The 27,599-nt window shown below is 37.5% G+C and overlaps 1 protein-coding gene across 1 annotated transcript in view; it reads right to left on the bottom strand.

The window, feature by feature from the left end:
• The window catches only part of SLC27A6 (solute carrier family 27 member 6), a 75,089-nt gene that overhangs the window by 26,412 nt on the left and 21,078 nt on the right, over positions 1-27,599 (bottom strand). The window contains exons 3-4 of the mRNA XM_055232824.2: positions 25,479-25,637; positions 23,770-23,894 (exon numbers count right to left, since the gene is read on the bottom strand). Of these exons, the coding sequence (XP_055088799.1) occupies positions 23,770-23,894; positions 25,479-25,637 (284 nt within the window). The remainder of the gene's footprint in view (positions 1-23,769; positions 23,895-25,478; positions 25,638-27,599) is intronic.

Raw genomic sequence — 27,599 nt, 5'->3', positions numbered from 1 at the left:
TTTCTTTATTTTTAACCAAGTTGAATGCTTGTCATTTAATAGTATACTAAGAAGATTAACACTTTTTAAAATAGTTACAAGCATTTGTTTCTTTTAATTTGATTTTTATTTTTAACATTATATTCATTTTTTTTTTTTATAAGACTGAGTCTCGCTCTGTCGCCCAGGCTGGAGTGCAGTGGCATGATCTCAGCTCACTGCAACCTCCGCCTCCCTGGTTTAAGCAATTCTCTGCTCCACCCTCCCAAGTAGCTGAGATTACAGGCAAGTGCCATCACACCTGGCTAATTTTTGTATTTTTAGTAGAGACGGAGTTTCACCATCTTGGCCAGGCTGGTCCTGAACTCCTGACCTTGTGATCCACCCGCCTTGGCCTCCCAAAGTGCTGGGATTACAGGTGGATTGTGCCCAGCCATATTCAATGTTTTTAATAATTAAATGGATCATTCTCTGCTCTTATTAATATTTCAACTTAATATGTGATTTAAAATTTTCTTTCCTATCCTATAAGCAAAAAAAGCTATATATTATTTTCTTCTTATCTTCTTTACATTTACCTATTACATTCATCTAGAATTAACTTTATGACAAGGATGTGACATTTTTTGCTGTATATAACGATGGTCTATTCAGATTTCATGAAAGTTTAATTTTAAATCTATTCAACTGTACTTTACATAAGATTTACAAATAAAAGGTCTTCAATTAATAAAAGTCTAAAATTTTACAAACATCTTTAAGCTGACTCAGTAAGCACACATACACAAAATACTTTAAAACAATTCTCTAAAATCTTGTTTTAAATGGTAACTAAGAATCTAAACATAACACTTACAAAACAGTTAATGACATAATTTACATAAAATATGTGATATAAATTACTGTTGTTATTTTACAGATTATTAAGATATTTCTTGAAAGTTACCAGTAATATGTTTCAGGTTTTGGTTTTCTTGATTCAAATTATGAGCATGGAATTACATGTAAATGAAAATAATATGATTCCCTTATTTATAATAATAATGACAAATTATATGAAACCCTGTAGAAAGCCCAAAAGTTATATTTTTGGCACTCACACACAGACACACACACACACACACACGCTCATGCATATATATATATGTGAAAGGTGGGAGAGGAAAAAAGCTTTAAAAAACGAGTGGCCGCTTTTATTTCACTGAGCGGTTTGTAGTTCTCCTTGAAGAGGTCCTTCACATTCCTTTTAAGTTGGATTCCTAGGTATTTTATTCTCTTTGAAGCAATTGTGAATGGGAGTTCACTCATGATATGGCTCTCTGTTTGTCTGTTATTGGTGTACAAGAACGCTTGTGATTTTTGTACATTGATTTTGTATCCTGAGACTTTGCTGAAGTTGCTTATCAGCTTGAGGAGATTTGGGGCTGAGACGATGAGGTTTTCTAAATATACAATCATGTCATCTGCAAACAGGACAATTTGACTACTTCTTTTCCTAAATGAATACCCTTTATTTCCTTCTCCTCCCTGATTGCCCTGGCCAGAACTTCCAACACTATGTTGAATAGGAGTGGTGAGAGAGGGCATCCCTGTCTTGTGCCCATTTTCAAAGAGAATGCTTCCAGTTTTTGCCCATTCAGTATGATAGTGGTTGTGGGTTTGTCATAGATAGCTCTTATTATTTTGAGATACATACCATCAATACCTAATTTATTGAGAATTTTTAGCATGAAGCGTTGTTGAATTTTGTCAAAGGCCTTTTCTGCTCTATTGAGATAATCATGTGGTTTTTGTCTTTGGTTCTGTTTATATGCTGGATTACATTTACTGATTTTCATATGTTGAACCAGCCTTGCATCCCAGGGATGAAGCCCACTTGATCATGGTGTATAAGCTTTTTGATGTGCTGCTGGATTCCGTTTGCCAGTATTTTATTGAGGATTTTTACATCAATGTTCATCAAGGATATGGGTCTAAAATTATCTTTTTTGGTTGTGTCTCTGCCAGGCTTTGGCATCAGGACGATGCTGGTGTCATAAAATGAGTTAGGGAGGATTCCCTCTTTTTCTATTGATTGGAATAGTTTCAGAAGGAATGGTACCAACTCCGTCTTGTACCTCTGGTAGAATTCGGCTGTGAATCCATCTGGTCCTGGACTTTTTATGGTTGGTAAGCTATTGATTATTGCCTCAATTTCAGAGCCTGTTGGTTTATTCAGAGATTCAACTACTTCCTGGTTTAGTCTTGGGAGGATGTATGTGTCGAGGAATTTATCCATTTCTTGTAGATTTTCTAGTTTATTTGTGTAGAGGTGTTTATAGTAATCTCTGATGGTAGTTTGTGTTTCTGTGGCATTGGTGGTGATATCCCCTTTATCATTTTTTATTGCGTCTATTTGATTCTTCTCTCTTTTCTTCTTTATTAGTCATGCTAGTGGTCTATCAATTTTCTTGATCTTTTCAAAAAACCAGCTCCTGGATTCACTGAGTTTTTGAAGGGTTTTTTGTGTCTCTATTTCCTTCAGTTCTGCTCTGATCTTAGTTGTTTCTTGCCTTCTGCTAGCTTTTGAATGTGTTTGCTCTTGCTTGTCTAGTTCTTTTAATTGTGATGTTACGGTGTCAATTTTAGATCTTTCCTGCTTTCTCTTGTGGGCATTTAGTGCTATAAATTTCCCTCTACACACTGCTTTGAATGTGTCCCAGAGATTCTGGTATGATGTGTCTTTGTTCTCGTTGGTTTCAAAGAACATCTTTATTTCTGCCTTCATTTCATTATTTACCCAGTAGTCATTCAGGAGCAGGTTGTTCAGTTTCCATGTAGTTGAGCGGTTTTGAGTGAGTTTCTTAATCCTGAGTTCTAGTTTGATTGTACTGTGGTCTGAGAGGCAGTTTGTTATAATTTCTGTTCTTTCACATTTGCTGAGGAGTGCTTTACTTCCAACTATCTGGTCAATTTTGGAATAGGTGTGGTGTGGTGCTGAAAAGAATGTATATTCTGTTGATTTGGGGTGGAGAGTTCTGTAGATGTCTATTAGGTCTGCTTGGTGCAGAGCTGAGTTCAATTCCTTTATATCTTTGTTAACTTTCTGTCTCCTTGATCTGTCTAATGTTGACAGTGGGGTGTTAAAGTCTCCCATTATTATCGTGTGGGAGTCTACGTCTCTTTGTAGGTCACTAAGGACTTGCTTTATGAATCTGGGAGCTCCTGTATTGGGTGCATATATATTTAGGATAGTTAGCTCTTCTTGTTGAATTGATCCCTTTACCATTATGTAATGGCCTTCTTTGTCTCTTTTGATCTTTGTTGGTTTAAAGTCTGTTTTATCAGAGACTAGGATTGCAACACCCGCCTTTCTTTTGTTTTCCATTTCCTTGGTAGATCTTCCTCCATCTCTTTATTTTGAGCCTATGTGTGTCTCTGCACATGAGATGGGTTTCCTGAATACAGCACACTGATGGTTCTTGACTCTTTATCTGATTTGCCAGTCTGTATCTTTTAATTGGAGCATTTAGCCCATTTACATTTAAGATTAATATTGTTATGTGTGAATTTGATCCTGTCATTATGATATTAGCTGGTTATTTTGCTTGTTAGTTGATGCAGTTTCTTCCTAGCCTTGATGGTCTTTACAATTTGGCATGTTTTTGCAGTGGCTGGTACCGGTTGTTCCTTTCCATGTTTGGTGCTTCCTTCAGGAGATCTTTTAGGGCGGGCCTGGTGGTGACAAAATCTCTCAGAATTTGCTTGTCTGTAAAGGATTTTATTTCTCCTTCATTTATGAAGCTTAGTTTGGCTGGATATGAAATTCTGGTTTGAAAATTCTTTTCTTTAAGAATGTTGAATATTGGCCCCCACTCTCTTCTGGTTTGTAGAGTTTCTGCTGAGAGATCAGCTGTTAGTCTCATGGGCTTTTTTTGTCGGTAACCTGAACTTTCTCTCAGGCTGCCCTTAATATTTTTTCCCTCATTTCAACCTTGGTGAATCTGACAATTATGTGTCTTGGAGTTGCTCTTCTCGAGGAGTATCCTTGTGTTGTTCTCTGTATTTCCTGAATCTGAATGTTGGCCTGCCTTGCTAGATTGGGGATGTTCTCCTGCATGATATCCTGCAGAGTGTTTTCCATGTTGGTTCCATTCTCCCCGTCACTTTCAGGTACACCAATCAGACGTAGATTTGGTCTTTTCACATAGTCCCGTATTTCTTGGAGGCTTTGTTAGTTTCTTTTTATTCTTTTTTCTCTAAACTTCTCTTCTCACTTCATTTCATTCATTTCATCTTCCATCACTGATACCCTTTCTTTCAGTTGATCACATCGGCTACTGAGGCTTCTGCATTCTTCATGTAGCTCTCGTGCCTTGGTTTTCCGCTCCATCAGGTCCTTTAAGGAATTCTCTGCATTGGTTATTCTAGCTATCCATTCATGTAATTTTTTTTCAAAGCTTTTAACTTCTTTGCCATAGGTTCAAATTTCCGCCTGTAGCTCGGAGTAGTTTGATCATCTGAAGCTTTCTTCTCTCAACTCGTCAAAGTCATTCTCCATCCAGCTTTGTTCTGTTGCTGGTGAGGAGCTGCAAGGATACAAACAAATGGAAGAACATTCCATGCTCATGGGTAGGAAGAATCAATATCATGAAAATGGCCATACTGCCCAAGGTAATTTATAGATTCAATGCCATCACCATCAAGCTACCAATGACTTTCTTCACAGAATTAGAAAAAATTACTTTAAAGTTCATATGGAACCAAAAAAGAGCACGCATCGCCAAGTCAATCCTAAGCCAAAAGAACAAACCTGACTTCAAACTATACTACAAGGCTACAGTAACCAATACAGCATGGTACTGGTACCAAAACAGAGATATAGACCAATGGAACAGAACAGAGCCCTCAGAAATAATGCTGCATATCTACAACTATCTGATCTTTGACAAACCTCACAAAAACCAGCAATGGGGAAAGGATTCCCTATTTAATAAATGGTGCTGGGAAAACTGGCTAGCCATAAGTAGAAAGCTGAAACTGGATCCCTTCCTTACACCTTATACAAAAATTAATTCAAGATGGATTAAAGACTTAAATGTTAGACCTAAAACTATAAAAACCCTAGAAGAAAACCTAGGGAACACCATTCAGGACATAGGCATGGGCAAGGGCTTCATGTCTAAAACACCAAAGGCAATGGCAACAAAAGCCAAAATTGACAAATGGGATCTAATTAAACCAAAGAGCTTCTGCACGGCCAAAGTAACTACCATCAGAGTGAACAGGCAACTTACAGAATGGGAGAAAATTTTTGCAACCTACTCATCTGACAAAGGGCTAATATCCAGAATCTACAATGAACTCAAACAAATTTACAAGAAAAATACAAACAACCCCATCAAAAAGTGGTCGAAGTATATGAACAGACACTTCTCAAAGGAAGACATTTATGCAGCCAAAAAACACATGAAAAAATGGTCATCATCACTAGCCATCAGAGAAATGCAAATCAAAACCACAATGAGATACCATCTCACACCAGTTAGAATGGCCATCATTAAAAAGTCAGGAAGCAACAGGTGCTGGAGAGGATGTGGAGAAATAGGAACACTTTTACACTGTTGGTGGGACTGTAAACTAGTTCAACCATTGTGGAAGTCAGTGTGGCGATTCCTCAGGGATCTAGAACTAGAAATACCCTTTGACCCAGCCATCTCATTTCTGGGTATATACCCAAAGGATTATAAATCATGCTGCTATAAAGACACATGCACACATATGTTTATTGTGGCACTATTCACAGTAGCAAAGACTTGGAACCAATCTAAATGTCCAACAATGATAGACTGGATTAAGAAAATGTGGCACATATACACCATGGAACACTATGCAGCCATAAAAATGATGAGTTCATGTCCTTTGTAGGGACATGGATGAAACCGGAAACCATCATTCTCAGCAAACTATCGCAAGGACAAAAAACCAAACACCGCATGTTCTCACTCATAGGTGGGAATTGAACAATGAGAACACATGGACACAGGAAGGGGAACATCAGACACCAGGGACCGTTGTGGAGTGGGGGAAGGGGGGAGGGATAGCATTAGGAGATATACCTAATGCTAAATGATGAGTTAATGGGTGCAGCACACCAACATGGCACATGTATACATATGTAACAAACCTGCACGTTGTGCACACGTACCCTAAAACTTAAAGTATAATAATAAAAATTAAAAAAAAAAGTTAGCAGAGAAATAAATCTGGTTTGCCAAGTTCCGACTTCAGTTTTCTCTCCTAATGAGAATAATTATCATAAAAAGCATAAATGGAAGCAAAATACTGATAAAGTATATTTAAAGCTTAAGACAATAATTTTCTCACTGAAAATTAATTCATTGCTAACGGTCCAAATAAATGACAGATTACTGCAGACAAATGTGTATCTCAAAACCCATATCAGTGTAGTTTGGTGAATTATGAGGACATAGAAGAGAAAACAGAATTCCAGAAATTGAAATAGTTAATTTTTAAAATGAGAGGTTGATTTAATTAATTTTATAATTGTAGATTTGGTTTTTAACTAGTATTTATACTGGTATGCTGGTGTATAATTTTATACTGGTAACTTCTATAACTAAGCTATTATCAGTTACCTTGAGAATATAAAAAATATATTAATGATTCATATAGAACAAGACATATTAAACTAACTGTATCTCTCCTTTTTTGCAATTCTGAGAAATTTATTTTTCTAATACAAACCACTTTTAAGGAGAATGTATTTGGATTTTTTTATACTTGTAGTAAAATATACATAAATTTTGCTAGTTTAACCATTTTTAAGTGTACAGCCAGTGGCATTAAATGCATTCACATTGAGCATCAATCTCCAGAATTTTTTCATCTCCTGAAACTAAAACTCTGTACCCATTAAACAATAACTACCCATATTCCATATTCTGTCCCCACCAGCCCCTGGTAACCACTATTCTATTCTCTGTCTATGATTTTGAATACTCTAGATACCTCATATGAATGAAATCATAGAGTGTTTTTGCTTTACGGCCAACATTTCACTTAGCATAATGTCTTTAAGGTTCACCCATGTTGTAGCATGTGTCAGAATTTCTTCCCTTTTTGAGACTGAATAATATCCTATTGTATGTATATACCACATTTGGTATATCTATTCATCAGTTGATAGGTACTTGAGTTGCTTTCACCTTTTGGCTATGTTGAATAATGCTGCCATGAATATGGGTGTATAAATATCTGTCTGAGTTCCTGCTTTCAATTCTTTTGGGTATATACCCAGAAGTGGAATTGCTAGATCATATGGTAATTCTAATTTTAATTTTTTGACAAACTGCTATACTGTTTTCTGTAATGGTGGCACCATTTTTCATTCTCACCAACTGTCCACAAGGGCTGTAATTTCTCCACATAGCTTATTTTAATAAAGTTAATTTTTAAAAAGTTAAAAAAAAAAAAAGTGGCCTGGCGTGGTGGCTTACGCCTGTTATCCCAGCACTTTGGGAGACCAAGGCGGGCGGATCACGAGGTCAGGAGATAGAGACCATCCTGGCTAACATGGTGAAACCCCGTCTCTACTAAAAATACAAAAAATTAGGTGGGCGCGGTGGCTGGCACCTGTAGTCCCAGCTACTCGGGAGGCTGAGGTGGGAGAATGGCGTGAACCCAGGAGGCAGAGCTTGCAGTGAGCCAAGATCACACAACTGCACTCCAGTCTGGGCAAGAGAGTGAGACTCTGTCTCAAAAATAGAAAACCAGTGTGCAGAGGGAATGAAAATTTTACCTATATGGAATACATAATAAGATATTATCATAAAGTCTAAATTAGGTATTGGCAAACTACAGCCTGCAGGGGTCCAATCTGAGCCATGTCCCATTTTTGCAAATAATGTTTTATTAAAACACAACCAGACCTAGGGCAGCCGTGGTGGCTCACGCCTGTAATTGTAGCACTTTGGGAGGCCGAGGCAGGTGGATAACGAGGTCAGGAAATTGAGACCATCCTGGCTAACATCGTGAAACCCCATCTCTACTAAAAATACAAAAAATTAGCCAGGTGTGGTGGCGGGCGCCTGTAGTCCCAGCTACTAGGGAGGCTGAGGCAGGAGAATGACGTGAACCTGGGAGGTGGAGCTTGCAGTGAGCAGAGATCACGCCACTGCACTCCAGCCTGAGCGACAGAGCCAGGCTCTGTCTCAAAAAAAAAAAAAAAAAAACACAACCAGACCTATTTATGGATCATCTATGGCTGCTTTTGAGAAACATGGGTGGAATTAAATAGTTGTGAGAAAGACAGTATAACCCACAAAGCCTAAAATATTTACTAACTTGGTTGGTGCCTTACACAAAAATCTTGCTGAACTCTTTCCTAAATGATAAAAAGTCAAAATAGCAAAAACTTCTCAGTATTAAAACAAGTTAAGCATCATATGGTTAACTGGACAATATATTGGTGCTACAAATATTGATTTATAAAGTTCCCTTATCCAGATTCCCATGTGTTTTCCTTTTATGTTTCCTTCTCAGGAAAGGGCTTTATCCCATTAGAAATAACTGGGAGTTAATATTTGCAGTGGAGAAAATAGCCTAGTCAAAGCATTCAAAAGCATGGCTTCCTATACACATTGGGCCTATTGGTAGGTGGGCAAAATATTGGTCAGGTGAGCCTTTAAAAAAGAAAAAACAGCTGTTTATGTTGTGAAACTCTATTGGTGAACCCTGGAAGAAGACTGGAAGCCAGGGGAGGGCATCAAGGAGAGACTGATGATGGAACAATAACCTGCCCCCACCTGGCATGATGGACGGAAAATTAGCGGGGTCAGGGACAGCACCTGAAGTAGGTCAGGCAAAAGATGATGAGGGTGATGATGATGAGAACCTAGGTTGTAGTCAAGGAAACAGAACAGCAGGCTCAGCAGAATGACAACCATTGAAGAAGAAAAATCATCAAGATCAGCAAAGAGAGCTTTAAAAAGTGACTCTGGACTATCTAGACACAGAGATGAGGGCCTGATGATTGTTAATTATATTTGGTTTTATACTGGACAGTTTTGAGATACTGTGAAATTAGTGGTACGTCACCTAAAATACAACCAAATCTTGGTAATATCCATCTGTAATTTTTAAAACTCCTCTTCTCAGTCCATAAATCCCCTTATGGCTTCTTTAGAATAAATCTCTATTCCTTTTTATTCTTCCTGAGATACGAGATTGTTACCTAAATATCACTGAGTATCTAAGCTATATTGGGATAGGAATGAGAGGGCATGCATAAATATAATGAGCACAATTAAATAAATGAATACACAAAAACCTACCTACACACGCACACAAGTGAAAGATACGAAGCGACAAAGAGACAGAGAGAGCGTGAAAGACAGACGAAAAGCAGGAAAGACAGAGAGCGAAAGAGAGAGAGAGAGACTTAGAGAGAAAGAAAGCAAGAGAGACTCACACAGCAAGAGAAAAAGATGAGAGACAGAGCCAGACAGAGTCAGAGCTAGCAAGCAAGGGGAGAAAGGGGAGGCAAGAGCGAGAATATGAATGAACAAAGCAGAAAAAAAGACAGAGAGTCAAATCGACATTATAGAAACTTAAACACTGTATGACACACACAGAGACAGAGGGACTCACACTGTGAGAGGAACAAAGAGAGACACTCACACACATTCATGTAGCGATCCAAATATGCACCTGAATGAGACAATTCCTCAAGATAAATCCTGAGTGGCTAACTGGGCCTAAACATACAATAGAGCCAATGAGCTGTTTTTTGACTAGAGGTCAGACACGTTCTCTGAGTTCTCAGAAAGCTCACACACATCTGCTTAACTCTGAGTTCGAGGTTCTTTTTTTTTTTTTTTTTTTTTGAGACAGGGTCTCACTGTGTCACCCAGGCTGGAGTACAGTGGGGCAATCTCAGCTCACTGCAGCCTCAACCTCTCATGCTCAAGCAATCCTCCCACCTCACCTTCCCAAGTAGCTGAGACTACAGGCATGCACCACCACACCTAGCTAATTTTTTACTTGTGTAGAGATGAGGTCTCACTATGTTGCATAGGCTGGTGTTGAACCCCTGGGCTCAAGCAATCCTCCTGCCTCAGCCTCCCAAGTAACAGGGACTACAGACATGTTCCACCACACCTACCTAATTTTTTACCTTTGTAGAGACAGGGCCTCACTATATTGCCCAGGCTGGTCTTGAACTCCTGGGCTCAAGTGATCCTCCCACCTTAAACTCCCAAAGTGCTGGGATTATCGGCATGAGCTACTGCACTGGCCTACTGTTAAGGCTTTCATAACTGACTCTTCTTGTTCATTTTTCCTGAACCAACCAATAAGCTGTGGCTTGAATTGATCAATCAGAACTCAGCTACATCAACCAATGAAAACTCAGCAAGTTTGAGTCTTTCATTTGCATAAACGGACCTGATTGGAAACCTGAGCAGGAGCTGTTGCTATAAAAACTCAACCTTCCTTTTGTTCTCTGGAATGTACCTAAGTTTCACAACAAAGGCTGTATCTTCCAGTTTGCAAACAGTTCACTGGAAGAAAGTCGCTTTCTTTCAAATTCCTTTTCACAGAACTTTGATTTTAAAACTTAGACAAATTCACAGAGACAGACAGAAACCCACACTGTAACAGAAAAATGCAGAGAGATGTATGCACACAGACTCTCTCTTGCTGTCTCTCTCTCTCACGCACGCACACACACACACACACACACACACAGAGATCAAAAAAGAAAAACACAAACTAGACATACAGAGGCATATACAAAGAAAGACATTGTGAGAGACACACAAGCCAAAGCACACAAATAAGAAGACTCAGGTGCACATAGAAATAAAGGCACTGAGACCCACAGATGTACTCAAAAACCAAAGTAGAGAAAGAGCAAGAAAGAGGACAAATACAGAGAATGCAGGACAGCAGCAAAACCCATGTGGGCTGCCAGGTCAGGCGAAACAAAGAGAGAACACGCTTGAGTCCCCATATCACAGTATTATATTGTCTCATGTTAATCACCACAATAACCCTGTTACATAAGAAGAATTATTCTCATTTTGCATAAGGAGAAATGAAGTTCAGAGCCAAGGTCACATAAGATACAGACATAATTTGAACTCATTAAAATGTAAGCTCTATAAAGGCAGGGATTGTTGTCTGCTCTGTCCTCTGCTGTGCCCCATTACCTAGAGCATGGCCTATAATAGGACCTGGTACATAAGAAGTGTTCACAACACATTTATGGAAGGAAGGAACGAAAGAATGAATGAAGGAAGGAAGGAAGGAAGGGAGGGAGTGAGGGAGGGTGGGAGGGTGGGAGGGAGGGAGGGAACGAGGGAACCAGAGAGGGAAGGAACAAGAGAGGGAAGGATGGAGGGAGTGGGGAGGAAACCAGCTTTAAAAAGCCTCAAAAGCCCATGCTCCATTGACCCATCCTGTTCCCATGGTTTCAGTAATAGGAAGTCATCAAAACATGAGTTTCTAATTCAGTGGTTTTGTTCTTTACTCAATGAAACTGAAAAAGTATTGGAATATTTCAGTTTTATTTGTCAGATGCTTATATGTTTGCATACACACATTGAGTAAGCCACATTCAAAGATGTAGAAAATGCTCATTTCATCTTCAGCTACTTAAAATTCCTTTTAAAATGTAAAAGAGAACTTGCTTAGTGGCCCAGAGCTTTTAATACAGACAACCCAAGGTCTTGGATTTCAATAGATATTTCCCTCTAGCTTTTAGGACCATTCATCAAATTGATGTGATGATACCAATTAAGGAGTCACATCGACTTGAACCCAAACTCTGGTTTCTTCAAAAGGTTCTTTGAGAGATGTTTTCCCAGCAGTGTCTGCTGAGCTGCTGCACAGTAAGTTGAACCGTAGGTACCTCCTACAAGGTCAAGAATTTATTTATTCATTTCCCAAAATACTCAGGCCTAACAAAGCCCTTCTAAAAACAAAGCCTCTTTCTTCTAAAACATGTGGTTATTCCTACCCAGAGAATCTCTAACATACTCAGGCCGAATAACCCCTTTATATGCCTAAGAAAAGTGAACCTCTCAAGCTCTGTTTAAATACAGGTAATTTTATATCAACCTTAATTTTTATGAAACAAAAGAATGTTTGTTGATAGGTGGAGAGACACAAAAGAAACAAATTCATAGTGAAAACAAAGAAGCAAATCATTTCTACCTTCAGCCTTAGATAACTAACCATTTAATGCATAAAAGCATGATCTAACTCCTAAAAGATTACCTAAAATATAAACATATGTTAGGGATTATAAGACTTCTTTTTCCTAAAACTTACTCACAATTATACATATACATGTGTCACACCAACACACCTTATGTAATAATAAGAAAGACAACACATTCCAACAGTTTGCTTTCTTCACAGACACTCCAATATTATACACTGAAACAATGTAGACACCAAGTCAAACGGCTAGTGCAGAGCCAGTAAGAAGTAACACTAAATGCAAACAGGATGTCAGAGAACTGGGGCAGAAAAACAGGCATAAACTGGGGCAGAAAAACAGACTTTCTTTTACTGAAGCAGGAAAGGAGTGGTGCAGGGAGAGAGTATGGACTTCTTTTAAGAAAGGATTTGGTAGTATTTAAGATGAGTGGCCTATAAGGTCAAGACAGCACAGGTTCCAGCTGCCCCTGAAAATCTTTTCAACGTTGCCTTTAATTCAAGCCTGAGTTTGGGTGGGCCATGGTTTCAGAGATGACAGCCATGAGTTTAACAAAGATTTTAAGGCACAAAAGATAGTTTGAAAAGACTTCTGTGATTTCAAGTGTTACAGCACAAAGTGGGCTTGCTTCAGACTCCTCATTTTCCAGACATAATAGTACAGGGACAGGAACTGCCACTTACAGACTACTTACTCTGAATTGCTGCTTTCTATCCTGCAGCACATGGGAGAACAGTGGAAGGAAAGCAAATGCCTCAGACCCAGAACATTCAAAGGTACCTTGTAGAGAAAGACGAGCTCCAACAGTCTGCAAAACTTGGCTCTAACTTGAATAACTGTGTTAACTCACCTAAGAAAAGGACATGTAGATGTGAAGGAAGGTTGATTTTTCCTAGAAACTCAGAAAAACTGTCACCTGAGCTACAACTACCAGTGCTCATTAATGAAAAGTTCCGAAAAGTGCAGGGGCCAATTAGCAAGGTCATTTCTGCAGTGACCCGAACGCATCAGAGTCCCAACTCCCTGCCTGCAATGATAGAAACTTTGATTTATCCAAATTCCCTTGTTGGACTTTGTCCCCTCCAGAAACACCAACGTTCTGTAGAATTTAGCTTTCCTTCCAGGTCTGAGACTAGGGAAAGATTATGTTGGTCATGAGCACACAAGTATCCCAGCAACTGGACTTGTTCTATTTGCTACTCTCTTTTGTTTAAATATTAACAAATTTTATTGAGGATCTACTATGTGTCAGGCACCATTCTAGGCACTAAGGATATAAAAATACATAATGGAACTTATGTAATAGTGGAGGGAAGAAGATTAAGAGAGAATAAAGAAAGAGATTATATATAAAATATGTAATTATAGGCTCTAGGAAGAAAAATAAAGCAGTGAAAGAAGACACTTTGAAGAAGAAGACAGACCTCATAATCCAGTGTCCATCTCCATTCTTCATGCGTGACTGCTCACAGCTTTCACACCGCATCACTATCCTTTCCTCTTTAGCAAGCTGATGAGAATGCCCAGTGCTCTTTCTTTGGGCACCAGCTGTATGTTCAGATCAACATATACAGGCCTAAATGCCCACAAACTTTCACCCTAGTGATGCTCCTTTATCAAATAAAAGTCAAACCAGTCTTTTCCCCTGCTCTCCAGCCATTTTTGGACATGCTTGGAACTATTTGCTTCTCTCCTCAGAAGGGTCTGTCAGTAGTTAAACTTTTTGTATTCTCTTGATGCATGTATAACATCAGTCTACCCAAACTTTGGGTAGGGAGCCCATCAAGTTGGTGGCATGACCACAACAGACATTAGTGGAGCTTGAGGTCAGAGAAGCCCACTCTGAGGAGGTATTTGATGGGTTAGGGAGTGAGCTATACAATATCCATGGGAGGAACAGTCCAAGGGAGGAAAGTCCTGTTGTACTGAAGGAAAGGCAAGGAGGCAGATAGGCTGGAGTAAACAAGGAATAAACTGGCGGGGCTGTAAAAAGTTCGACTTTGGCTATTTTTGAGGTAAGATGTCAGATTTCTAAGTGGATATGTGAGGTAGGAATCTAGACATAAAAAACTAGAAATCAAGGGAGAAGACAGGATTGGAGATACCAATTTGAGAGTTAAGTTGTAGACGGTATTTGCAACCAGGAGCCTATCCATGGAGTGACCATAGAGCATAAAAAGTAAAGGTTTGAGAGTGAGTCTGGGGCATGCCAACATTTAGTCAAGAAGATCAGGGAAGGTCTAGCAATGAAGAGACTTTGAAGCCATAAACTGGCATTCTTGAGCCTGGTTTATATGAGTACAACCTAAAGACATGTACTGATAAATTGAGTTCTAGTCCTGGAAGGCTGAAGGCTACATCTTCAGTTTTGGCATATTCACTATGATAATAAAAAAATCTTGTGAGGCTTCTTCTAGAGAGCACCCCCCTGTTGTAGTCAACCTGTTTCTACTTGAGTTAACTCATTAATCATCCTATCACCTCTGGGTGTAATTGTTATTACATTCATTATATAGATGAAAGAACAAGAACTAGCCCAAGATCAGAAAGCTCATAAGACATGGTTGTTGGTTAGGCTTAAATTTCAGGCTCCCCAGCTCCAAGGGGCAAATAAATTAATTCAATGAATTGCCCTATGTCACATGGTAAATTAATAGAAAAGTTGTAATTAAACCCTTGATCTTAATTCATTGTGTTTTCCCCCCATTGGGAATAAAAATGATGTGATCATGGAGAATTCTAAGTTTATCATTTGCTGAATATTCTTGTATTTCCTTATAAGTCCTCACTGCAGAGCAAAGATTAACCATTTCTGACCTTCACTTTATGTGTCCATAGCAAGGAAGTTCACGAATAGAAAATTTAAGGAATAGGCAATGTGAAAAATAGCGAATGAATACTCAAAGAAACAATCCTGGACATAAGTTTTTAAATGTTAAATTAATATCAAATACGGGAAAATCTTACTAACACACCACATCTACAATAAGAATACATAATCTAAGAGGAGATTGCATAATATTTTTAGGGTTTCCGGTTTTTTATTTTTAGTCTTTTTGTGACAAGTCACTATAAAATCGTTAATATTTTATTATTAAAGTTTTATTTTAAAATGATCATGATCTATTTATATGGAATTTTATAATCAGTATTATATAATTTTTATTAGTCAAAGACCAATTAGTTTTCAATACCTACAAAATTACTCTAATTTTATAAATACATTCTACAAAATTACTCTAATTTTATAAATACATTCATGTAAAACATTACTTTTTTTTTTTTGAGACAAGGTCTTGCTCCGTCACCCAAGCTGCTGGAGGGCAGCGATGAAATCATAGCTCACTGCAGCTTCAAACTCCTGGGCGCAAATGATCCTGCCACCTCAGCCTCCCCCATAGCATGGACTACTACTGGCATACATCACCACTCCTGGCTAATTTTTTTTTTTTTGTAGAGATGGGACTCTCACTATGTTGCCTAAATTGGTCTCAAATTTCTGGCCTCAAGCAACCCTCGTACCTTGGTTTCCCAAAGTGCTGGGATTACAGGCATGAGCCACTGCACTCAACCTACATTTTGTAAAAAATCCTTCCATTTGTATTCAGCTTCCTTGTTTACAGTTTTTCACATATATCTCATAACTTGTTTATGAGAATCAAGGCCCAATTAGAAGAAGTAGGTATTGTTATTTATTTTATATAAAGAGAAGAATTATGGCTTAAAGAAGAGAAGTGAGCAACTGAAAGTCAAACGACAGTAGCTTGAAATGAAGCCTGTGTCATGAGATTCCGTAGCCAATGCACTATCAGATGGTTTCCTACATAAAGCTAAATTTCTTGGGAAATTTTACAAAGACGGGATATATGTATCCTCAATGGAATTAGCATAAATGGCATAAAGGACAGATAGAAAAAGACGTGTATAGTTTACATGCACTGCTACCTATGAAATGTGAATCATTAACTACTAAAATTAGCACTTATAAAAAGCCTTTAATATATACACATAGTTCTAAAACACTCCAAAATATTCACAAATTCCTGTGTAAATCCACTAGCATTCAGGCTGCTAACAGCTATTTAAGTTAGCCCCTTGTATTTCTACACTTACAGTTTCTAAGCTGAAAAGAGTTTCTGGCAGCTTACCAACTTTTCTAAATTCTTTTATATCTATTATGACAATGTAAACATATCTTTGACTTAGTTAAGGAAAACTGGGTTTTGAAAGAGAGATTACTTTCTCAACCATATAATATGCTTCAAATATTTGAGGAATAGAAATAATAAAAAATATATAAATATCTTTAACTAGATCTTACAGGCAAAGTCAATTGTTCTGAAAGCTACAGAGAATTGTAATGAAACTATGTCAGAACATCTTGATAACAATTAAAGTTTACATTAATTTTAAAATGCTATTTTTAAAAAGTTACTAAAATGTGGTGGGAAAAGTTCTCCAAAACTTAGTACTTTGATAGATTACATCTTTTACAGGACATGAAAAGGAGAAAACATGATAAAACACTTAAAGTTATGTAGAAACTAAGAAAATGAAAATGTGATGAAAGAGAGAATATTTTTAATATGCCCACTTTCAATAGAGAAAAAAGAATAAATAGAATGCACTTAACCAGGTACAAGGTAAAGCCAAGGTTTTAGCTTATGACTGTCTTTGGTCCCATTCAAAAAGTAACTGGCAAAATAAATGAACAAACAAACAAGTTCAGATACCAAGATCAAGTTAGCATCATTCGATCTCTCCTATTGGAATTTTATTCTCTCGCACTACTGAATCTTCTTCATTCCCATATCATATCTAGATATGACAAAGAAAACTCTTGAAAAGAATGATAGATTCTTTTTTTTTTTTTTTTAAGAGAAAGATGTCAAGAAATTTATTTATATTGTGAGAATGTCAGTGATTCAAGGGAGAGGGGGCTTTGCAGGCAAAAAGACCTAGTAGGGAAATACATGGAGATCTCCACTCTCATTAACTTAATGGGCATGTAAATATCACCTAACTTCAAATTAAGGAATCTTCATATTGTGACTTTTCTATAATCATCATGAGATGGAAATCCAGAAATCCACTTTTCTTTTTTTTTTTTCATCTGTAAATTTATTTATTTTTAGTATGCATTAGAATTTTTTTTTTTTTTATTATACTTTAGGGTTTTAGGGTACATGTGCACAATGTGCAGGTTTGTTACATATGTATCCATGTGCCATGTTGATTTCCTGCACCCATTAACTCGTCATTTAGCATTAGGTGTATCTCCTAATGCTGTCCCTCCCCCCTCCCCCCACCCCACAACAGTCCCCGGAGCGTGATGTTCCCCTTCCTGTGTCCATGAGTTCTCATTGTTCAATTCCCACCTATGAGTGAGAACATGCGGTGTTTGGTTTTTTGTCCTTGCAATAGATTCTTTTGGAGAAAAGAAAGCAGGTTTCCTTTCAAATTGAACTATTAAACACTCTCACACTGCCATAAATCGCTTCTTGTGTTCCAAAATTTTCATCTTGTCAGCCTCGGAAAAACAAAACAAAATAATAAAAAAAAAACCCTGTAAACTCTTAGGGGCTCACTGCAGGATTTTCTAAGCATTACTAATGAAAAATTTAACACAACTTGTATAGTTTAAAAATGCATAAAAATATATTTATTGAATATACTGATACTTTAAAATACCTCTCTTTTTATAATGGGAGTCAAGTGTAACACATTTTGTCAAATTTTAATATTCTTTACCAAAAGTATTCAGAATCATAAGGATGTTTTCTTGCTCCCAGGGAATTTGCTAGCTTTTAAGAAAACAAAATAAGGAAAAGGGATATAATTTTTAGAAAATGCGTTACTAATACATATAGACTATCCCTGGAGAATGTCAAAATGTGGGTGTTCTACATTGACATATATAGACAAATGATATAGCCTAAATGTCAAACTACAAATTGTAGATTGAAAAATAAGCATCATATATGCATCACACTACAGGTCCTTGCTTTGTTAATTAGGTCTTGTCTTTTGTATTATTCGAGCTTCAGATTCCTACATCCAATTGCCTATTTAGCTTCCTAATCTGGATGCCTAATACATCAAACTTAACAGATATAAAAAAATTAATTTTAATTCCTTGAATCTCAGTTTTCTTCATCTCAGCAAATAGTTCATCATTTGCCTACATGTTTGAACCAAAAACCTGGGACTTATCCTTGATTCTACCCATTCCTTCACTTCCTATCCTTGATCTAACAAGTCTTGTTAGCTTTCCTTCAAAATAGATCCCAAAGTGGTATAATTTTTTCCAGTTTTTCCTTCATCTTTTTTCAACTACTCTGATGGGAATAAAATCCAAGTTTCTCCTCCAAGATTACAAAGATTCAAGCCCTACAAGATCTGGTCAATGGATGTCCCAGCGTACCCTCCTTCTCCTCAAACATTCAGGTGGTGTTTTCTGTGGGCCTCTTCCTTTTCAGTTTCTTCTGTCATGACTGCAACCTCCCAGCTTTTCTGTGCCTGGATCCCACTTGTCATATCAGGTCCTCAGCTTATAGATGACTATTTCTGTGAAACCGTCCCTGACCATCAAATCTAATTAGCAATGTCCTACTCCCACAGCCCATCATTCTCCATCACTGCACCCTGTTTTGTTTCTTCATAACCCTTGTCATTGTCTGTAATTACTTTTCCTCTGTGTTTGCTGGGTTTATTTTCTCTCCCCCTCATCAAAGAGAATATAAATTCTAAGAGAGAAGCACTCTGATTTGTCCTGTGTGTCCCTGTATATCTAATCCTACAATATTACTTGAATGAATGAATGAGCAAATGAATATGTTACATATATGGTCTATCCCTAGATATATCCCTAGATATGGCTAACTGTTGACTGTGTTAGGTAGAATTGTTTATATAAGACAAACTCTGCAGCAAGACTCCCCTAGAAGACCACTGATGTCTAGAGTTCCAACACATTCCTCACCAATCAATATTAAAGACAACATTAGTATTAAGAAACTATAGAACTAGACCCAATAGGATTGTATGATGGTGCTTTAGTGACATAGAAAACTTGGAAGATTAAAAGTGAGGGAGACCTGCTTTCCTAGTCTCAGGGGAAGAGAAGAACAACTTCATCTCACCATGACTAATAGGAGTCAGTCTCTTTTTCTGAAGATAATGCTGCTGCCAGCAGTTTTAAAGAAGTACATCTAATGTTTATGCCAAAAGAACTTTTGTAACTGGAGTTTTGAAAAAGAGAAGAAGTGGGGGATGGGGTGCAAGTTTGAAAGATGGGAATGGAAAAATGCTTCTGGCCAGAGAAAGCCAACCCTAGGGAGTCTTTGTGCAGCTACACATAAACATTCAACTCACACTCTGACTTCTGCCTGCAGGTAAATTTCCTTTGGAATATGCTACTTACCCTGAGATTGTCAACAAATCTGAATCTATTTTAAAAACGCATGGTCTTGCTTTCTTTTAAATAACTGTCTGTGGGGCTTCAAACCATGGCTTATGAGACATTCAATTTTAATTCTTTGAAGGTGAGGACCAGGACCATGTCACGTGTTCATTCTCTGGCTCTACCTGAATCCACTGATGTGCTGGCTGGGCAGCAGAAACTGCCCCTTCATTTCAAGGGAATGTCATTGAAAGGAATATTGGACAGCAAAAATGTAAGATCTCCTTGGAGGGAAAAGATGTCATAATAGAATGAATTTCTCCTTTTCCTAATGTTTAATGCCAAGAACAGCTTGTACTCATTTTGTGTGAGTTCATCAAAGGGAATTAGGTAGTACAATGCTTCTCTGCTTAAAAAAAAATTATTAAGTTTTCCTTTGGGTAAAGCTGTATTTATTTCCTTCTTTCCTCCTCAGTTTGCATTCAGGTAAGCATTTGCAGATTATTTCATAAACATAATTTTTTTTGAAGAGATTTAGTTAAAAATTAAAATTAAAAATTAATTTTTTTTTCTTTTGAGACAGATTCTTGCTCTGTCACCCAGGCTGGAGTACAGTGGCACAATCTCGGCTCACGCAACCTCCACCTCACGGGGTTAAGCAATTCTCCTGCCTCAGCCTCCCTGGGATTACAGGTGCTCACCACCATGCCCAGCTAATTTTTGTATTTTTAGTAGAGATAATTTACCCGTGTTGTATTTTTGTATTTTACAAAAAAAAATCTTGTATTTTTAGTAGAGATGGTTTCCCCATATTGACCAGGCTGACCTCAAAACTCCTGACCTCAGGTGATCTGCCCACCTTGGCCTCCCAAAATGCTGGGATTACAGGCATGAACCACCATGCCCACCCCTAAAAATTAAATTAATTAAAAAGCAATCAGGTATTCTGTTTTCAATTCTCAGTTCTCTCAAATTCTCTGAAGCTATAATATTTTCTCCAAATTAGTGCAATACAGATTCAGAGAGTAAAAAGAATATTTCATTTCATTAAAAAAGTTAAAGGAAAACACTGAGAAGAGATTTGTAACCAATATGAAAAACTATTAATACCTTTACTATATGAAGTGGGAGTTCAAATGGATAAGGTAAAACATTATGTACCAAACAAATAAATGAGTACAAGACACAAAAGAGACATTTTTAAAGGGAAATACAGCTGGAAAACTGTCCTGCCTTGCCAGTAATCTTAACAGAGTACATTATGTTTGTTCCTAGTCTATCAAATTATAAACAAAAGTAAATAATCAAATTTACTTTTTCTAATTAAAAACCACTGAGGCATCCTTTGTTCAAAGTATTATTGAGGAGATCAGGAAATTGGGTTTAATTCATGATATTTGAAAGGGTGGGTCTTGGAAATTGGCCTGCTTTTACTCTTACTCACCATGTTTCAAGGACTTTTCAGGGAGCTTAAAAGAGCTTCTAATTTTCCAAGAAACACAACTGGAAAACCACTACTTTGAATAACACCCAGTACTGACAGACACTGTGCAACAGGCATACTCCTACAATGTGCATGAGATTCTAAATGACTTCAACCATGTTGAAGAGCAATTTAGAAATATTTTCTATAAATCGCAAAGTATCCATATACTTTGACTATTTGCATTCACTTCTGAAAACCTACATCAGCTCAATTGCATGAAGATACTAAATGCAGCATTATTTAAGTTGGTAAATTTTAGAAATAAGTAAATGCATATATTCAACCATTCAATAAATATTTACCGAGCAATGACTTACACAAACTGATGTCACTATTAAAGGATGAGAGGAAACAGGAATGGTGGAGCACATGGTTTAGAAAGCAGATGAGCTTCACTAGGTAGCACCTACTGTGTTCTGTACTAAAGTCATGGAATCTCATCTGAAGGTGACCTTAATCTTACCGGAGGGCATTAATTCCCTAAATTAACCTAGTCCAGATATCACATTACCAAAAAGTACAATGAAAACTAGAAGAGAAAATATGTGAGGTTGTGGCATCCTAAGTGTATTATTGGGGTTCTTTAGGTTAAGACTACATCCCTTACCTGAAGCAAGGTCTCCTTGAAGAGACAAAAAATTCAAAAAATGTAAAACATTTATCTGTAACTCTTTGTCTTGGCTATGAATCTGTGGAATCCGTAGTTATCTGAAGCACTCCAGACAAAAAATGAGTAAGGATGGCTTCTGCCACACGGAGGTGGGTCAGAAGCTCAACTGGAGGTTTCTCCTTGGTAAACTCCAAGTTCAAAATGAAAAGTCTTATTTAAATGCCTCCAGCCTAGTGTCAGCTGTGCTCTGGGTAATTAATTGAAAAATTACATGTCCAGATTTTAGCCAAAGAGAACATATCCCAGCACACCATTCACACCTTAAGCAAATGTGATGATGGCAGAGGTGATAAGTGAGAGATCCTCTAGTCTAGGAAAGGTGGGTCTCAAAGGCCAAGGTTCTGTTGCCCCACCCCATGTAGGGCAACATCCTACTCTATTGTCATTCTTGAAGGGGCTGATGTGGATCTGATGTTTAAAATAATCAGATAATTAAAGATAAATAATTTATAATAATAAAATAATATAAAGAATTAAATAAATTTGATTAGAGAAAGTCACTTCTTTATAGTCTCAAGAATGTTTAGAAAATCATAAAGTTAAAGAAGAAGCATTTGGAGAGATAAATGAAACCAGGAAAAAGAAAATAACTTCTGAGGGCAAAAAAAAACAAATGAACCAATAAAGATAAACTTCAGGCTATTGCAACTGTCTCTGCTTATCTGTTTTTCAGATGGTGGCAGTTGATCAAAAGAATGTAGAAATGACTTCTTCAGGTAAGGAGACAAGTGCAAATCAAAGCAATGTGGGATTTTTTTTAAATTTAAAGTAAAACAAAAAGATATCCTAATATAATCACTTATTCAAAAGAAAAAATAGAAAATAAATTGTAATCAGTGTCAGTGGTCAGTAGTTTTTTTTTTAAAGAAAAGCATTTTAAGATTATTTTAACCTTAGAATAACTGCTTTCTGTAAACACAGCATGAATCTAATTTCATAATCTGATGTGTGTTATGTTTATACAAATTTTAATTTTAGTCTAAACACAAAGTCTTTGGGTCTGTCCTATCCTGCTACAGTACAAAGCACATTAGTACATTCTTGGATAGCTCTCTGTTTATTTTCTTTCACTTGTCTTATTTTATCTTGGGGTATTGCATGCATCTTTGTAAGTCAGCTAAATTATGTTCTGAAAGAAGGTGAGAGACAGGACTAGCTGGATTTCCTAGGCTGACTAAGAATTCCTAAGCCTAGCTGGGGAAGGTGACCGCACCTACCTTTAAACAGGGTGCTTGTAACTCAGCTCACACCCGGCCAATCAGGTAGTAGAGAGCTCACTAAAATATCAATTAGGCTAAAAGCAGGAGGTAAAGAAGTAGTCAATCATCTATCACCTGAGAGCACAGGGGAGGGACAAAGATCGGGATATAAACCCAGGCATTCGAGCCGGCAGTGGCAACCTGGTTTGGGTCGCCTCCTGTTGTATGGGAGCTCTGTTTTCACTCTATTATCTTGCAACTGCATACCCTTCTGGTCTGTGTTTATTCCGGCTCAAGCTGAGCTTTCGCTCGCCGTCCACCACTGCTGATCTCTGCCATCGCAGCCCCGCTGCTGACTTCCACCCCTCCGGATCCAGCAGGGTGTCTGCTCTGCTTCTGATCCAGCAAGGTGCCCACTGCCACTCCCGATCGGGCTAGAGGCTCGCCATTGTTCCCGAGCGACTAACTGCCCGGGTTTGTCCTAATCCAGCTGAATACTAGTTGCTGGGTTCCACGGTTCTCTTCCATGAGCCATGGCTTCTAATAGAGCTATAACACTCACCGCACGGCCCAAGGTTCCATTCCTTGGAATCTGTGAGGCCAAGAACCCTAGATCAGAGAACACAAGGCTTGCCACTATCTTAGGAGCTGCCCGCCACCATCTAGGTAGCACCTGCCACTATCTTGGGAGCTCTAAGAACAAAGACCCGCCAGTAACAAAGGTAGAGTATAAAGAAATAAAAATAACCTTTTCTATCTCAATACTTATTCTGACGTATTTTTTTTTCTGATAATGATTACGCCTACCTTAGATTGTTTGCAAAGGTAGCGGCAAAGTTCTCCAATATACTGAAACACAGTCACATCATACTTCTTGCAATCACTCCAAAACTGGCTTGCTGAAAATTTCTTCTTTAACACACAAGTGGCACCTGTAAGAAAAGACAAAAACAGGCACTAGGGAAAAAAATTCAAGGGCAGAATGAACATAAAACATAAATGATGTTTCTCTGTCTAGAACATGTATGCTCATTTTAAAACTTTAGTAACTCATCGTCATTAATTTATATCAAACTCATTTGGAAACACTGATTTTTACCATCCAAAAAGTCTGTTAAAAATATTGTAATTCTATATTTTGACCGAAAATATGCTTTTTGCAATACCCAGGAGAAAAGCAACAGTCAAAATAAATAAAAGAGTTAAAGTATTAGAGCACGGCTATTGATAACAGTCATACTTCTTCATAGAAGCCAAGAACATGCACTTACTTTTGAACTTGAATATATACATATTATTCATTTTTAAAACCTTAAAGCAGCCTCAACATATCTTTTTTTTTTTTTTTTTTTTGAGATAGTGTCTCACTCTGTCATCCGGGCTGGAGTGCAGTGGCGTGAACTCAGCTCACTGCAAGCTCTGCCTCCCGGGTTCATACCATTTTCCTGCCTCAGCCTCCCGAATAGCTGGGACTACAGGTGCCTGCCACCATGCCTGGCGAGTTTTTTGTATTTTTAGTAGAGATAGGGTTTCACCGTATTAGCCAGGATGGTCTCAATCTCCTGACCTCGTGATCCACCCGCCTCAGCCTCCCAAAGTGCTGGGATTACAGGCGTGAGCACTGCACCCGGCCACCTCAACATATCTTGAGGTCAACTGTTAGTAAGGTTGAATTAGCAAGATAGTACTAACAAAAAAGTTCTTAAATGACTGCAGAACCTAATTTTGACAACAATGTATGTCCACTGAAGATTTTAATGTCTTTTAATATCTCATCTTTATTTATGGTGGATATGATCATATTCTAAATATTCAATTCTAAAAATTACCGTATTATAGACAAATACAAGTAGCAAATGATCTCCACTGTTTGTATATTATGTGAGGTCTAGAAACTGACACACAATCTTGCATATTTATGAATGGAATCTACTGAGTCACAAGCTCTACCAACTAATTTATTGAGTGTCTATGGCGGATTGTTTGCAAAGATGGCCTCAGTAATTTCTTCAGGGCTCTTGCTTTTGCAATGTAAATTTGCTCCTTCTCCCTTCAAGAGGTGGCTTCTATTTCTCCAACCCTGGAATCTTGAATCTAGGCTGGCCCATGACTTGCTTTGATCAATGGAATGAAGGTGAAATAACCTATGTGACTTTCAAGACTAGGCCTTAAGATTTATGCAGCTTCCATACTCACTCCCTTGGAACATTTCTACTACATTTGAAGAATCTGGGGGTAGTTTGTTTGAGGGTGAGTGACCACAAGGAGAGAGAAGCCCAGCCAATAGCCAGCTCCAACCACATGGCCAAATCCTTAGAAAACTGTTCTTTTCACCTCAGGAAAACACTGAATATGCCATAAAATTGTGCAGATTTAAAAAATAAATATTGTGTTATAATAAAATAATATGCATGTAATCACTCTAAATTCTACCAATAGAACTTCAAATGTTAATAAACACTTGTTCTAATTATTAGGCATTTTGAAAACTTATCGAAAAGAAAATAAAGCCTTACCCAACTCAACACATCCAGAAATTCCCAGGATAGCTGCTGAACTATGGTACAGAGGAAGGGTTATATAAACAATGTCATGAGCAGTACAACCAAAAGCCCACAGGACAGCAGAACCCCTTAAAACCTGCAGCTGACTAATCACAGCTGCTTTTGGTAGACCTGGAAGAAAAGAAAAGAACAGGAAATACATATACACACATACATACATATACATATGCATACATATTCATATAACTAGAAAGGAAGTAATAGAAAGAAGACGATGGTGATAACAACTACACTAGCAATTGACACAAAATATATCAAAGTAGTCTATTTACTTTGTAAAAGAGGCCATTCTGACTTTAGCAATGCTCCTTTAACAGGTTGCTAAGTAGCACTGTATCTCAAACGCTATGTAATTTTATAGTTGGCCTTTCTGGATAGATCTAAGAATCTAGAAATTAATTACAGTGGTAGCACACATTTGGTTTCAGTAGCTATCTGATAAAGAGCATTTGGGAGGTAAGTTTTTGTCAGTCCGCATGTGTCTGAAAATGTCTTTTTTTTCTACCTATACACTTGAATGGCTGCTTGTAAAGAATGCAGGACTTTGAAGGCATTGCTCTATAATCTTCTGACTTCCAGTATATATATTGAGCAATTATCAGTCTTTCTGATTTCTTATCCTTTCGATATAACATGGTATCTCTATTTTTTTCATTTTTGGAATCTTCTATTAGTTTTCAGTAGTCTGTAATATCATGATGACTTGTACTGGGACCAGTCTCATCTATCCATTTCGCTGGGAAATTTGTAGGCCTTTTCAGTCTAACAACTCAGGTCTTATAGTTCTAGATATTTTTGAATTTGAAAAAAAAATAATTTTCACACCCCCTTCTTCTCATTCCTTCTTTATTTCTGTTCTTTTTGCCCATTGCTTTTTTCTGTTACATTTATTTGTGTGTTCATCCTCTCATCTTTAGAACTCTTGATATTTTGAAGATCAGCCCTCCTGGACAGAATCACTAATTTCCCAATCTTGTCTATCCTATTTTCCTTCCCTTCCCTTTTGCTTTACTTTTTGAGAGATTTTCCAACACTTGTGTTCTCTGAATATTCCCCTTTTTGTAGTATGTTATTTTTATATTATTGACACTTCTTTGTCCCCATCTTTCAGAATATTAACAATAATATTTTTTTGAAAATTTCTCCTCTATCTTGTCAGTTTTCTCCAACATCCTTTTTATCTTTGGTTTGTATTGGTCTCAATCCAATCTAGAATATATTCAGGAGGATTTTTTTCAAATATCTGGAGACTATTGACTATTAGTTTATATTTAAAAGTGCAGACACAAAAACACAAAATAAACAAACAAATTATTAACTAGAATCTCTGTGCCTGAAGAACACTTATTTACTAGTTGGTTTCACTGTCCAGGACATTCTGTTGGGGGAATCCATCGTGATCAGTGTCTTTCAATTTTTACATGTGGGCTATTCAGATTCCTCAGACAAGAATCTTAAAGATTAATTCAGTCAAGTATTAAAAGAAGTTATATATACTAAAGAGAACATATATATATATATGTATGTATATCTATCTATATACATATATACATATTTATAGAGAGGGAGACTTTCTCTTATATGCCCTACTTTTTAAACCTCTGTTCTTCCTGGTATTTTCAGAAGTTCATCTTTTCCACAGAATATGCCTCAGGACTTCTATCAGGGTGGAAGAAGCAATCCAGGACTACAGTTCCTTAAACAGACTTCCCATAAAGTTTCCTGTTTATAGTTTCACATTTATCTTCTACTCTTTGAGGTACCTGGTACCCAGTTTCTGAGCCTTTCTGGGGTTTGGTGGGGGCAAATGAGTTTTCTTCAAGGCTTCACCATAAGCTTCAGCTCCTTGGGTCTGCGGTGTCTGCCACCACACTCAGTCATCACCTCCTTTTCTAAAATTTTGTAGCTGTCATCTCTAGTTCCATTCCTTTTGTCCTAAGGGACTGTGTCTCTGTTCAATCTGCCAACTTCTAGACCTGTTATTATTCAGTAGACCTGATTAGGTAGCCTGAAGAATCTCAGAAGCTCCCTCAGTCTGGACAGAGTAGCCACACACATATTAGCACTTTTCAG

Source organism: Symphalangus syndactylus, chromosome 11 (assembly GCF_028878055.3).
Source record: "Symphalangus syndactylus isolate Jambi chromosome 11, NHGRI_mSymSyn1-v2.1_pri, whole genome shotgun sequence".
Classification (NCBI taxonomy): domain Eukaryota; kingdom Metazoa; phylum Chordata; class Mammalia; order Primates; family Hylobatidae; genus Symphalangus; species Symphalangus syndactylus.
The sequence above is the reverse complement of the archived record's forward strand: the minus strand, read 5'-3'. Positions and strand labels throughout refer to the sequence as shown.